The following is a 15742-nucleotide window of genomic DNA, read 5'->3' as shown; positions in this document are numbered from 1 at the left end:
CAGTTTTGTTTCCTCAGAATAATTCTCTAAATTGATTACCAAATTTTATTACAATAAATGAGTAATGAAACTATGATTCAACTTGGATTCAAACTGTTTCTAAAGTCACTGATCAAAACATATATATGTCACAAATAATCAGATACTTGACTCTGTGTGTGTGTGTGTGTGTGTGTGTGTGTGTGTGTGATTTCCACCTTTCCTCTAGCATTCTGGGTTGTTTTCATCATCATCATCATCATCATTATCCCATTGTCATCAAATTTCTCGAGCAGTCTCAGTAACGTCTCCATTCGTCCTAGCCCTGAGATTTTAGAAGCCTCTCTTTAGTCATCCTCCCCAATGATGCCGCATTGGAGGCTCTTTCAGGGTCAGGGGAATGAGACCCAGCATTGTTACTGGTTTTGGCATATGAATACACCATGGGTAGTTTGCAAGGCTCTCCCATGTGGGCAGGAAGCTCTCGGTAGCTTGCCAGGTTCTCCCAGAGGGAGAAGTAGGCTATAAGTTGTTGCTTCCGGGAGCTTGGTTTTAAGTCTCTGGATGTTGGCCATTGGTGGGATTATAAGGCACCAGGAGGCAGTCCCCTCGGAGGAGGCCCAGTCCCTATCTGAGCAGGCTTGGGGGTCTCAGCTCCGGGTCCCACACACCTGGGTACCTCTGCAGATACCTTCATGCGTGAGGCTCATCCAAACGTGTGGAGAGGGGCCTTGAGCATGGCTGTGGCTAGGCTCCTGAGGTCTTTGGCCTCGGGAGCTCTGCTCAGGGTGGGGAGGGAAGCTGAAACCCACCCCCTCTGAGGTGCCCCAGGGAAGACAGCCAGGTGCGCGGGTTGTTTTAATGTATCAAATATTTTTAAGTAATGATTTTTGCTTGGAGAAGATATCGAACTTAGTTCTGTTAAATTGTCTCCATATTGCAGAACTAGAATAATGCTTTTATTTTATCAGATGCCTCTCAATATTCAAATTTCAAGATCACTTGTATCACTTGTTGTCCCGTTTATCTTCAATTTGGTAGAGCGGGTACCAGTAACGTCAGCATTTGTCCCTGTCTCATCCTAGTGCAGCCCAATGATATCTGCTTGCTCCAGGAACAGAAAGAGCAGTTTCTATATTTGTCGTCTACTTACCAATATCCAACTATGATGAAGAAGAAGAAATTGAGAGGTTCTACATGGAGCTGGAGAACTTCTATAAAGAAGACTACACCTTCTACAAGATCATTGTTGGTGATTTTAATGCCAAGATAGGTCCAAGAAGGTCGCTCGAAGAACCCCACAATGGGACCCATGGCCTAGAGTGGAACGATCAGGGTGAGAGACTGTCTGAATTCATAATGTCGACCAAGACCATCCAGGGAAACTTACAGTTCCAGAAGGCCAAATCTAAAGGCTGGACATGGGAGTCTCCTGGTGGACAGTTCCACACTAAAATTGACCACATCATTTTTAATCGAAGGTTTTGCCTGACCAATGTCGCTGTTGTCCCAAATTTCAAGATCTGTAAGGGAAGTAGTGAGAGAAGTACCCTACTGAATTAGAACCTCCTATGAGCAGAAAATGGTTCCCCTTGCCTTGGTTCCTGGTTTCTTGAGAGAAGTCATGTCAGAGACTATTTCTGCACTCGATGAGCTCAGAGGGCAAGTAAAACCCACTATGTGTACCTAAGGTTGCGGTAAGAGCTATGACCTCTTGGTGGACTAAGTGACCAAACCACATACTGAAACGAACTCTTCTATTGAATCAAGTATTTATTCATAAATATTTACATATTCATGAGCTACTACTCATAAATATGTAAAAAATGAACTGATAGCCAAAGAAATCGGTCTTTGAAATCAATAATGTAATATTTGTAGATATAATTTTATGTATACATATGTCCATATAAAGATTGAAGTATTCCTCTACTTCTACTTTAATAACGACTCAAACATTCCAAGAAGGAAGAAGAATGATCCTTAACCAAGCCAGTGCCAAATTAAACAGTATGTTTCTGTGTGTAAGTGACATATCCACTGTCTACTTACAATGCCTCACAACAGATTTTATGAGAAGAAAATTGTCTGAAGTTTCATTTCTTCCCTGACTTCCCTAGAGTTCATGCAATCTCATTAAAGTTAATTATTTATCAACTGAATGCTGTGGAAGCCTGTTAAAGTCAGCAGACATAGTGTTATTAGGGAGCCAGAACAAGAGGAAATCCCAGAGTGGCCATCAGCCGTCTTTGTTTCTCTGCAATCAGCCCCATCATATTCCTGATAGCAATGACAAGAAAATTTCTCCATCATCACTGCCACGTCTGTATCAGATGCTTCTCCTTTCACATTGAAGTGTCCATCCTCAGAGACCTCAATGTGGTAACTTGCTGGGTTTAAGTGAAGGTAATCTGGAGCTTTCCATGTCTTCCTTATGCATCTCCCATTGTTTCTGCATAGGTGTAGGCTACAATCCTCAGCAGCTCGACTCACATTGACTATGTAGCTCCCTAAATCAGAATTTACAAATTGCTTAACTCTTGTACAGTTGCCCTAGAAAAAGTGGAAGGGGAAAAAAAAAGAGTTTAGTTTTACTGCTATTTTTTTTTAATGTTAGTGATGGAATGTAGCTCTGTAGATTTGCTTAAAACCCAATGGCTTGATTCCAGATGATAATTTCTTAGGATCAGAGGCTATCAGGAAACCACCACCAGGCGGAGTGATTCCTAGACACACAAGCAAGAATAAGATCTGAGAACCACTGGGTATGTCCCTCAAAATAACAGAATTAAAAATCAATTTAAGATTTTTGTTAATAAAACCTTGTAAAAGTGATGTCAGTTTGGAAAAGGTAAGGGAACAGATGGGATTTAGAGAATATATTAGAGTTGGATGAAGAAACTGAAATTATATATGGGCCCACAGCATCACTTGTTCTGTTCTTCTGTTAACAGGTGTGAAAAAAAGGGGAACAAACCTAAGTTAGACCCATACCAGAACTTCTGTCTAATGGTCAGTTTTCAGGCAAATGCCATCTTTGATGACTGTTAGAACAAATTAAAATTATCCTCTTCTATGAATTTTTTTTTGACTGTCAACCTATGACCTTCTTGGTTTTTCTTTAAATAACATATGGATATAGGTTGCCCATGTTCTCCCCGTTCTAAATATAATCCACAAACTGGAAGTCTTGAAAATCTAGTGAGGTCAGTTTTGTAATTACTCTATGATGTGCTTTTAACAAGAGTCACCTGGTTTTCTTCCTGATAAAACAACACATGAATGACATGAACTAGAGAGGAAATAACACAGCTGGAGAGCAATTAGCCCTGCCAGTCTCAATTCTTATATATGGGCAAAGAGACTTTAAATTTTCTATTTCATTGTTCCTGAATGATATCTTAATAGAAAGAGAATGAGCCAGTGAAATTCTAATAATATAATATCATGAGCATGCAGTTGAAGCCAGTTAGAACCCTGGCAATGAGTATGCGTATGATTCTCTAAGCACCACTAGGAGTGATTCCTGAATACACAGCCAGGGATAAGACATCAGAACCATTGGGTGTGTCCTTCAAATAAAAAAATAAATATTGATTTAACATATTTATTGAGGATACACCATAGTAATTAAAAATATTATCAGTTACTATGGGCTGGAGCGTTATTAAACAAACATATTATTAGTGGGGCCAGAATGACAACACAGTGGGTAGGGCATTTACCTTGCATGTAACTGACCAAATTCAGTCCCAGACAGTCTGTATGGTCTCCAAACACTGCTGGGAGTAATTCCTTAGTGCTGAGTCAGGAGTAAACCCTGAATACCTCTAAATGTGGGCCAAAAATAAAAAACAAAACAAGCAACCTACCCTCCATATTTTTACTATGTAAGTGAGAAAACTAGGAAGAGAAGAATTTGTGGGACAATTAATATCTAAACCGAGAGAATTTTGAAGATACATCTAAATCTCAAATGAATTAATTCTCAGATTAATCCATTAATCTGAGGATTTTTCCATAATCCATTATGGAAAAATAAGTTTAATGTAGACAGTCAAATGTATCATCAGTTTCTATTTCTCAAAATAGGATACAACACAATTTAGTAGTTACATGCAAGACTTCTGTGGTTTATGTTAACTCTACTTCCATTACCACACCATCCAGACCCCTGTTAGGGTTTTTCTTCTGACTTCTCATAAGAAATGAGAGTCTTTCCTACTTCATAAGATTCTTATGAGTAAGTGAGCAAATCCAAGACCAAAACCAGCATAATCTGAGTTCATTGCATTTATTCAACAGGTGTTAGTATTAAAACTACTGTTTAAAGCACTGGTGAGGTTCATTGAGTTTCTTCTATGTATCAGGATAAAAACATTGTTTTTCAAAACTAGCTTCTAGTTTTGAACTCTTAATCTAAAACTTGTTTTCTTGAAAGTCCTGAAACCTCTAATATGAGTAAACTCCTAGGAAGATAGAGAAAGTTGTTTAAAGGAGACTTAACTACCTTCAGGTAGTGACTTACCTCAGATGAAGTTAGATTCAAATCTCCCCAAATTACAAAGCCTGCAGCTCCCAAGGCAGCACTCTCTCCAATGGTGCTGATTAAGTCTTGCTAGATGAAAATGATAGAGCTCATTATTCATTTGAATATGAAACTGCACCAGAGAGCAAGATTGAGACTACACTCAATAAAACAAAGCTGAAATTATTTTGTGCTTTTTTAAGAATACAAATTTTGAATGAACCCAGACTCCAAAATTATACTCAATATATACTTACTAGATATGTTAAAGAAAATCTTAAGAGACATTACGCTGAAGACATTTAGTCTGCATAGAAACAATAAATTGTGTTCAAGTTAAGATAACTAGGTGTAACTGGGCCCTAAGAAAACAGGATGAGAAAGCTATTCGGGTATCCCAAAGAGGAATTGAAAGAGCTATGTTTGGAGTATCACGTTTCACTCAAGTAAGAGGAAATCCGGAGTTCCGACCTCCTCGGACAGTCAAGAATCAGGGACGCTGTCTTGTTTGCCAAGACTTCAAAAATCAGATGGTCCGGACACATAATGAGATTCAGAGATGACCACTGGACTAGAGCTGTTACCAACTGGATTCCATGGGACATCAAAAGACCACGTGGCTGTCCACCAACGAGATGGTCAGACTTCTTCGTCAAAATCCTGAATGAATGGTTTGAGGCTCTTCCTGTTCCTGGAGCAAGCAGATATCATTGAGCTACACTAGCACATGACAAGGACAAATGGAGACATTACTGGCGCCCATTTGAGCCAATAGAAGATCAATGGGATGGTGTGATACAAGTGATAGGTATAATGTTTACTATGCACAAAAACACAGTTATGTATCTTTATCTCAGAGGCAGAGAGCAAGAGTTTTCCATCTACAAATAAAGAAATTCTTCACAATCTTAGATAAATTCTCTTTTTAATTTTTAATACTATCCCAAATGAGAACTTTGCCTCTGTCATGACATAATGAACTTTTGTGTTATTTATTTCCATGTTCCAGCAATGAAACACTATATAATGTATCTTCATTTTCTTACTTGGTACACACTTATGTTTGGATCTTGCAATAATTTGTGTTTACTTTCTAAAGTACCCAACTTAATAAACCTTATTTTTAACTCATCTTTTCATGGAAGCCCATTGAAACTCCCTCTGATCACTTTGAAACTTCCCTCCCAGTGTGTAGAGATGATGCCATAATCAGAGGACCCAAAACTCTCTAAAGCCCTTCCATGAATTTCTATCACATGCATGCTGCACCATTTTAGGTACCTTGAATATTTTTGTTTTGTTTTGTTAGCTTGTGTGTTTTACATGTGTTCTCTTTTCAGTTTTAGAGGTGTCTTTGGGGTTGGGGGGTGGTTTTCTCCCAAATCAGGGGCCCCGCCCCTGTTGATGATTCTCAGAAGACTTGACCTGCAGCTCAATTAAAGCCAAGTTAGCTGTTGCTGTAAAGGCCCTTGCAGTACCAAAGACTCCCCTGGTCACTTGGGACTCCCAGGGCTTCACCCTGCCCTATGTGGGGTGGGGGAGGACTATGCAGTGCTAGAATCTAACTGATATTGACCATATGCCAGGCTTGTACCTTAATGCCATTTTTACCTGTCCAGGGTGAATTTTAGAGGTTTCTACTGAGATAACCTCAAACTCAGTGTTTAATGTTTAGTCACATTCAGTCTTTAAAAAGTCCATCAAAAATACTCTTAAGTTCTCTTACAGTACAATTTTAAGCTATCCCACATCTTTGGAGTTCTTAGAATTTCCATCTCTCTGTTTACATTATCCATCAATTCTTGTCTTATGTTTACTTAATTATCTTGTTATTCATAGTTCCCTTCCTGTTAATTCCTTCTACATCCTTGTTCTGTATTATCAGCCTTTTGTTGTTATTGTTATTTTATTGGGGGGATGGGTTGCCCTTTAGTTTGTCTTAAAATTACTTGCAACTTCTAGTTTCTCATAAAATTTTTTTTGTCTATGATATACTACTTTACTGATAGCCAGATAGTTCATGTTATATAGGAAGAATTGGAATAAATAAGAATTAAGATTCAAGTAAGCAATAAAGGACAGGGAAGAGTGATAATAAATAGTCTTTGACCAGGTGAGTTAATCTTAACCACTGGAGTGTGACCTTCTTAAGCACTTTTTATTTTTTGCTTTGTAACCCTCTCTTACATGGAGAAGGCAATCTGGAAGGAGCCTGGAGTGAAAAAAATACCCTTCCTTTTCCTCAGGCTATTATGCTTGAATAAAACTACAGTAGTTTGGCTTTGTTAGAGAACTTTACCTTAGGCCAGACCTTTTCAAAACCAAAACTTTGTTGGTATTCACCAAGGTTCCTTTTCTTTTTCTCCTAAAGAATGGAGAAGTGGCTATTCACTGTGGATAAGGAAGAAGTAAAGCTCACAAATTGTGCCCCCTCTCCTTTTCTAATACTGGTTCTCCTGAATGTTTTGTCTTTCAAATTATTCTATAGTGAGCAATTTGTCATTCAAGTTTCATGTTCTCACCTCCCACAATACTTCCTGCAGAGGTTTTTTTGTTTGTTTGATTATTTTGGTCTGGTTTGGTTTAAGGGTCACTTCCAGTGGAATTAAGAGCTTAGTCCTGATAGGTTCTCAGGGGTCAGCCTTGCCTGGTGGTTCTCAGGAGATCACAAATTGTGCTGGCAATTGAATCAGGGTTGATTGCATTCAAAGCAAGTACTTTTAGTATCTCTCCAGGCCCTCTGCAGAGATGTTTGCTATGGTTACTTATGACTTAATATCTCCGATTCTTTCTGACTTTGAGGACAGTGGTTTCCCTTGCTTACTCTTCTCTTCCATTAACTTAAACAAATTCATATTTTCTTCAATTTGTTCCACTTTTTACTTGTTAGCACGATGTGGTGCTTAACTTCTTTGATTCCAGCTTGGGAACAAGAAGTCCCCTATGACATCCTTTGAAATGGCATGTTGTCATTAGAAGGATGTGGAAACCTGTCCAAAAAGTTGTGAAGTTAGCAATGATTTTGATGAAACTACATCTCTTGAGTTTGCTCTTAGGATGGAGTGATATTTTCTTTGCAATATGTCGTTAGCATTATAATCAGAGAGATTATAATTATAATAATTATAATTACAATAAATAATATAATATTTATATTATACATTACAATTATACGGTCATATTATGTTATAATATAATAATTAGAATATATTATATAGAATATTTATATAATTATGAATAATTATTATCAATTATAATTGAACTGACAAAATTACAAGGCTTCAAGTGCAGGTGGACTGGAGAGGAAAAGGCAGTACCAAATATTGATGCAAAATCCTCTGCCACATTTGCTTACTGTCTCCCAAATGAGAACTGAGTGCTAAAAGAATCACAAAACAACATTGGGAAACAACAAAAAAGCACTACTGAGAGAAGGAAGTTACAGGTGAGCATCGGAACCATATAAAAGCCTGAGCTACAAAAGTGATGTCACATAAATGGAGAATAAAGCCACACAGTAGGTGCCATGCCCACAATCTCCCAGGTCAGACATGCTGGAGGACTCTCTATCAGGACCTTCAGCTCAAATCAGGGTTTTGGAGCAGAGGTCAAGGCACAGGGACAACATGTTCTCTAAAATGATATTGAGTCTGATGCTTCCTGCAGAGCATATAAGCACTGTGTCAGCTGTGAGGAGCTGAAGCATCACTAATGAGTTCCCTTTGTTGTCAGAGATATTCATGGCTTACAGAAAAAATATCATGCTTAAATGTACAATAAGAAAAGCTTCAATTATTTTCAAAGTTTGCATTTATATGTAGGTAGTGTAAACAAATTTCTATGAGAAATGAAGTATTGCCGTTTCCATATTCCTCAGGCTACGGGAACTGAGTTTTTTCTTTGATATTCTCTTTTTAATATTAAGGCTTTGATGCTTGTTAAAAAAAATAACGTGTACACCTCTTATTTCTGTAGAGATTTACATTTTTATACATTTTTGTTCACTTGATTTTCATTAAACAGGTAGGAAATGTTTACTAACATTTGTTTCATAAAGTGAAATATGTATGGGCACTGATGCCCACAGAGTTTATAGTTATTAGTAAATAGTTTTGCTAATACTAACTTTTTGTGTGTACACATACACATAGACATGCACACACACATACAGTAAAATGCAAATACTTTTAGAAAAACCAGAGACAGATTTCATGACCATTCATTTCACTTTGGTATAAATCAAGAGATTTTACTTTTTTTGTGGGTGAATTTTACAGCAAAGTGGAATTGGAGCATATACTAACATTTTAAAATACTTGGAAAAATATCATGCCATTTAGAGAATTTTCAGAAGGATATAGTAGAATTGTCAAAGACAAAACAAAACTTCATAGATTGGACTTTGTATTTCTCTGTCATCAAGATGGAAGTTTATCTGAGACTTTCAGAATGTGCAGAAATTACCAGTAGTCTAAACTAGTCTTTTCAAATGAGCACTTTGTTCCTAAATGTGTATTGTGTGTCCCAAAAATAAAGCCAGTATCACTAACACAGGTAGTTGTTTAAGCCAATTATAGAAAAGAAAACCAAGTTTCACTGAAGAAGGTGGTATTTAACTTTCAATTCAGAGTCAAGTCTATTTTGTAAAGCTTTAGATAACCCTCTAAGCCTCCCTCTACCTGGCATGTCACCTGTAACTTCCCTCTTTCAGCAGTTTCTGTTGTTGTTGTTGTTTTGTGATTCATTTAGCACCTAGCTCTGGAATAGCAGTGCAGCTTTGGGAGACAGTGAGCAGATTTTGCAGAGAAATTTGCATTAATGTTTGTTACTGCCTTTTCCTCAGTATTATCTAGCAGTGGTCTCCTAAGTGTTTTCAATTCTCAGCCAAAACTTTTCTGGGTAGAATATCATTTCACAATGGAGACATTTTCTCGACTCATCTAATAATTCTGTGATAGATATAAAATGTACCATCTATGTGACCTTGGGAAGAGTTCTGCTCTCTGTATGTTCCACATAGACCTATGAGTCAGCATGGGAACTTCACTTGGATTGTTTCTAACCCCTTCTTTGAAAACCTAATGCTCACAACATCTTTATATTTTAAACAATCTGGTGAATTGAAGTTTGTAATGGTGGAACCACAGGATATGCCTTCATGAGAAAAATTTAATAAATAATTAATGTCTAGTAGTGTATTTATTTATTTTATTTTTTTTTTCTTGTTGGGTCACACATGGCGATGCTCAGGGGCTACTCCTGGCTCTGGGCTCAGGAATAACTCCTGGTGGTGCTCAGAGGACCATATGGGATGCTGGGAATTGAATCCATGTCGGCCACATGCAAGGCAAATGCTCTACCTGCTGTGCTATCACTCCACCCCCCCGCAGTATATTTCTATGACAACATATCACAAATGTAAAATCTTGCATAGGCCTCAGTCTTCTCATCATAACAGTAACAAGTTTGCACATCATTATCCAAGTCAAAAGAGTAAAGTGTTAAGTTTGATATTCTTTATTTCCTCTAGAAATTTCCTTTAGTGACTATAGTAAGAGAGAGAAGACTCAGAAAATAAGGGTCAAAGCTTACCAAAGTCACCCTCATTGTGTGAAGTGCATGAGTATCTGTCTATCTATCTATCTATCTATCTATCTATCTATCTATCTATCTATCTATCTATCTACCTATCTATCTATCTATCTATCTATCTATCTGTTATATATATGCATATATGCACAGATATGGATCTACAAATGTGACTTAATATAAGATAAATAAAATGAAACTTCAGCTTGCAAATTATAACCAAAGGTTACAAAACATCTACTAGTCACTTAAATATTGAATTTAGAAATGTGTACCACATTTGCCAACCTTTCATTAGTAGTCAGAATCAAGAGTAAAGATCATAAAGATCACAGATTCACATACCTTTAAATTTTTTTCCAATTCCTTTATTATACTTTTAATAAAAAAAATTGTCATTAAAAATCATAAGATCCTGTCACTGTCTTTTTCTAAGTGCATAATTCAATAAAATTAAGTGTTTTTAGGTTGTTGTGTGTTCCTAATAATTCTTACCTTTTCCAAAGCTGGAAAAAAATGTTTTCTTTAACTTGACATTTTAAATGATAAGCCCAGAAACAGAAATATTTTCAATTATATTCCAATCTGTATAAATAAGCAATTCTTTGATTTTCCAAACTTCACTATCAATAATTTCTTATTTCAGCAACTTTTCCAAAAGCGACTGAAAAGTAGAACTAATCTAAGTTGGGAAGTAGAAAGGGGTACTTCCTACTTGTTGATATAACACCTAGAATCTTGTATACATTTTTTTTCTGAAAAGAATAAAACAATACTAAAAATGTGCGTTGCATAAAATAAGATTATAAATAACTAACTGGTCAAAGGAAGGAATATGTTCCTATTGAACAGACCCTTAATTAATTGGAACTCCTTCAGAGCACAATTAACAAAGAAATCTCTTACAGATACAGGGAAAAAACCCTCCACCTTTTATTTTTGTCAAAGAGTATCTTACCTCAGAGAGAAAAAACAAAGGTTCATCTCTGTAACCTAGCCTTGTATAGACAAAAACAGGCAACGCATAATCATGAGATGTCATGGTAGAGATCCTCATGGATTCATGTACCCGAAACTGTGAGAAGAGCAAAATGTTTTTGCTGTCCCCAAGGGATTTCCTTATCCCAATTGAAGGATATAAAGCTGCACTGCTATTCCAGAGCCAAGACAGCTCATTGTTCCTCAAAACTTCCTCTTCAGGGCACGACCCAGTGTAATTGGGGCCATCCACGTTGTAATTGTGGCAATCAGGATATAAATAATAGCCCCAAAGTCCCTTGGGTCGGCTTTTCATTCCCAGTTCAATGGTTTCCTTCATGAAAGCTTTTGCGCTTCTTTCAAATGTTGCTTTGGCCAAATATTCAATATCAATTGCTGATACATTTTCTTGCATGTTGGAAATAAGCTGTCTTGATTTCTCTTTGTAGACATTTTTGGTGTTCCAGTTCCGGGCCCACTGAGGCCGCCAGTATTCCCAGTCTATAACAGCAAGTCCACTGAAATCTTTAGCGGGGATATAATAATTAATATCCTGGTCAACTTTTTCCAGATGTACTTGTAAACTTATGTTCTGGGGAAGACCCCCATTAATGGGAACACCCTTTGCGGTATACCATGGATAGTATCCTAATCTGTTGACATAAAATATAGTGACATTTTGTCCCCTGGCCTTAGCCAATGGGCTTCCAATTACCTGGAACATTTTCAAATTTAGTCTTATGTTATATTTTCTTAAACACTGGTCTGTCGGAGCATTCCAAGCTGCTATAAAGGGTTTCCTTTGATAAATTGGAAGTCGGGCAGGTTTTAGAGGAGAGATAGATTTTAGAATAAAAAATATGATCAACCATGATATGAGCTGTAATTGTTGAATAACATAAAATCTTAATTGTCCTTCAGATAATCGTTTCATGATAAGATAGGAATTTTTTGTCTCTTTTGCTCTAATGCACTCCAGAAGACCTGTGGAGAGATTTAATTTTCTGTTAGTGATTGTTTTGAGAAAAATAGCCTGAATACTCGTTAAAGATTCTCAGTGCTTTCATGTGTTTATATTTTTAAGCCAAACTTCTTTAGAGGTTTTAAAGAGATAATTAAGATCTAGAAGCAAAAATAGTGATGTAACTCTTATTCAGTTCAACCAACCTTCACAGATCAGTTGACCCCACATTTTGAATAAAATATCAATAAAACCTATAATTAAACAGAGATGTAAAATAATATTCAATATCATTTTAGAAAATCATGCTAAAATATTTTCTAAAATTGTTCTCATTTAACCTAGCTAAAATATCTTATAAAATGTTTATAAAATATTTTAAATTTTTATTTTTTATTCAATGAATGAATGAAGAAATATTTATATCATATTGATAATTGATATTCTATACATATCCACTTATTATCTTTAAGTGTTTTCAATAACATTTTATAAATTATTTAATTGCATACATCATAGAGTGTAAGGCCTCAGAATTATTTTCATTTGTCTGGTGACACTTGGTGCACCACGCTAAAATATTTTATAAAATTATTTTCATTTGATCTTGTGATAATTTTTGTCTTTTCAAATTATTTTATCAACTCAAGAAAAATGTGTAGAGTCTTTCAGCTTTCTTTATCTAGGATCTTGGTATGTGATTTGACTAGATGTATTTAGGGGTGACAGCAATGGTACAGCTGGTAGGGAATTTGCCTTGCACATGGCCAACCTGGGTTCTATTCCCAGCATCACATATGGTCCCCTGAGCACCACGTTTTAATCCTGAGTGCAGAGCCAGGAGTTGAGCATCACAAATTTGGCACACAAAAAGCCCCCCATGCCCCCCCAAAAATTAGATGTATCTTACTCATTCAATTCTGAGTAGAGCACTTGAGACATAATGAGTCTGAGAGAGAGTAATTCCAATATAGACCATAGACACAAATTCCAGTGCCTAGAGGTTGATAATAACTGGTGTGGCATTCAGAACTTTGAATTGGTGGTGCTTGTGGCAAGTTGCGATATTGTTCTCAAGAACAAGAAACTTTGGTTTTCTCAAGTTTTGTTGGAGTTATTTATAATCAAGAACTCAGAAGTTCTTCCTATAAAATGTGTTACTATTTGGTGTGAGTTCCCCTTCAAATTGGAGCTAAATGTTCCATGAAATTAAAATTTTGCACCAAAAAGTGTACCAGACAAATGAAAATAATTCTAAGGTCTAACACTCTATGATGTATACAGTTAAATAATTTATAAAATTTTATTCAAAAACACTTAAAGGTAATAAATGGATATATACAGAATACCAATTTATCAATATGAGATAAATATTTCTTCATTCATTGAATAAGTATCTGCTCTCTACAGCATACAGAATCAGATTACTAGAGTCAGTTAACTTACTTTTTTAAAAAAAATTTATTTTACAAAGTATTTCATAATATTTGATTACAGTTAGTATTCAAACAGCAATCCTACCACCATTACATCTCCCCACTACCATATTTCAGATGTTTCCATCCTGAACTCCAACCCCTTCCCCAAAGCAGAATTGAAATAATATATTTTGTATTGTTTGTTATGAAAAACTGCTGAAAATGCTCCAAAAAAGTTTCCTTAGAGGAAAGAGTGTGAAGATTATTGTATTTCACTGAGAGGCCACTAAGCCCTTCTATAAGAGATCACTAACATTTTGTTTAAGGTTGAGCCTTGTGTGCTTTTATATATATCACTGTATCACTGTCATCCGTTGCTCATCGATTTGCTCGATAGATAGATAGATAGATAGATAGATAGATAGATAGATAGATAGACATAGCTATAAAAAATATTTCCCTCTAAGATTGGTTGCCTCCTACTTTTAACCCCATCAAATGTGGTGTGGTATTCTTGGAGTATGTGAAGGGTGTGTGGTATGATGTGTCCCACGGTCCAGGAATAGGTTCACTCGAGGCTTTGCCCTTACATGTGGAGAGTAGCCGTGAGCATGGTGGTGGTTGAGTTCTGGAGGTTTTCTGCTACTGGGGTTGGGTTCCTTAGGGTGGGGAGGGATCTCACTCTCCCTCCTCCAGGGCGCCCCCAATGAAACAGCCTGAAACAGGGTCCAGCGGCATGATTATGGCAAGTGTCATGTTATGCTACCTTCCGGAAGAGAAGGACATGCAACTCTAGTTAATTCACTTTTTAATGTGAAGTATACTGGGGATCTGAGGGACAGCAGGAGGGTCCTTTCTTTGCACATGAACCACTGACCAGGACTCAGTTCATAGCATCCCAGTATCCCATCTGATACTCTGAGCCCTACAAAGAGGGATAAGCCCTGAGCACCACTGGTTATAGCCCTCCCCGCCCAAAGTATAAAACTCTGTAGCTCTGTCGTCCCGTTGTTCATCTATTTGCTCGAGCAGGCACCAGTAACATCTCCATTGTGAGACTTGGTACCGTTTCGGCATATTGAATACACCACGGGTAGCTTGCCAGACTCTGCCGTGCAGGTGGCATACTCTCGGTAGCTTGCTCTCTGAGACGGACAGAGGAATCGAACCCAGGTCAGTCATGTGCAAGGCAAACGCCCTACCCGCTGTGCTATCGTTCTAGTCCAAAAGTGAAAGTATGTAAAGAAAATGAGTAGACCCTGGTGTTGTGTCTTTTGCCTGACCTGCTTTCAGGTTTCTATCTCCCACACAGGCAGGTCACAGCGTGGGGACTCCCCAACTTCAGCTCCCCTAATTAAACATGGCTTGTTACAAGGAGAAGCCTTCGGGGCACCACCCAGCTCTTTCTTCAATCCCTGTCCCACCAGGCTGCATAGCTATCTGCCTCTAGACACTTCTGACTTCATCAGGAACCTCCCCAGGCCTGCCTTGCGTCATTGCTTCTGGCTTCAGAATTCCTGCAAGCCCTTTCTTCACCCCACCCAGGACTCACCAGTGGAAGATTAACAGGGATTAATGACTCGGTAGATATTTAATAGGAACACAGGAGACAGGTTTAAAGAAACTGATTAGTATTATTATGCAAAATAAAACTCTATGAATACTGGAGCATTAATTCTTAAAAATTGAAAATACTTTGAAGAATAATATATTATCTGATGATAGACGAAAGATAATAATATATCATCTTTCTGCACACTAAAGATACTAGTGTGCAGAAGAATTAGATATGAATAAAGGTCCCTTTCTTCTTCCCAATTTCTTTACACTCTATATATGTTTTGTTCATTTATCGAACCCAGGTTTAAATAATTTAGAATGCGGATTTTATCTATGCAGTGTCAGGTTATTTTTATATTTGGATTTTCTTAAGCATTTTAACTACATTGCATTTTATTTAATTATGCTTTCTTGTCAGGATTAACTTCTGCTCCTTAAAATTTTCTTCAACGCTTGGCCCAGAGTTCCACCACAAGCCACTGCTCTACTCAAGAAGTCTGTTGGCCCTGGGTACTAGCATCGGGACCAGATGGGAGTGTAGCCTCATGGTAGGGGACGTGGCCTCCTCAAAAGTGAGCATGGACTTCTGTGTGGCCGCAGTTATATTTTCCATTCCCAGCACTCTTGACTCATATCCCAACCTGTAGGATTACATAGCTTCAGGTAGTTTAGGTTTATTGGGTTACTCTCGTCACAGTGCTCCCATTCCTCTGTGTTTATTTGTAGCTT

General features: G+C 37.3%; 1 protein-coding gene across 1 annotated transcript; it reads right to left on the bottom strand.

Annotated features, from left to right (window-relative positions):
• Positions 1-2121: 2121 nt before the first annotated feature.
• Positions 2122-12008, bottom strand: HYAL4 (hyaluronidase 4). Its single transcript, XM_004608406.2, has 3 exons — positions 11055-12008; positions 4508-4597; positions 2122-2532 (listed from the first exon to the last, which is right to left on the bottom strand). Exons 1-3 carry the CDS (start codon positions 12006-12008, stop codon positions 2122-2124), a joined length of 1455 nt encoding a protein of 484 aa, XP_004608463.2.
• Positions 12009-15742: the final 3734 nt, after the last annotated feature.

The sequence above is a fragment of the Sorex araneus genome, chromosome 1 (assembly GCF_027595985.1).
Source record: "Sorex araneus isolate mSorAra2 chromosome 1, mSorAra2.pri, whole genome shotgun sequence".
In the NCBI taxonomy this organism is placed as follows: domain Eukaryota; kingdom Metazoa; phylum Chordata; class Mammalia; order Eulipotyphla; family Soricidae; genus Sorex; species Sorex araneus.
The sequence above is the reverse complement of the archived record's forward strand: the minus strand, read 5'-3'. Positions and strand labels throughout refer to the sequence as shown.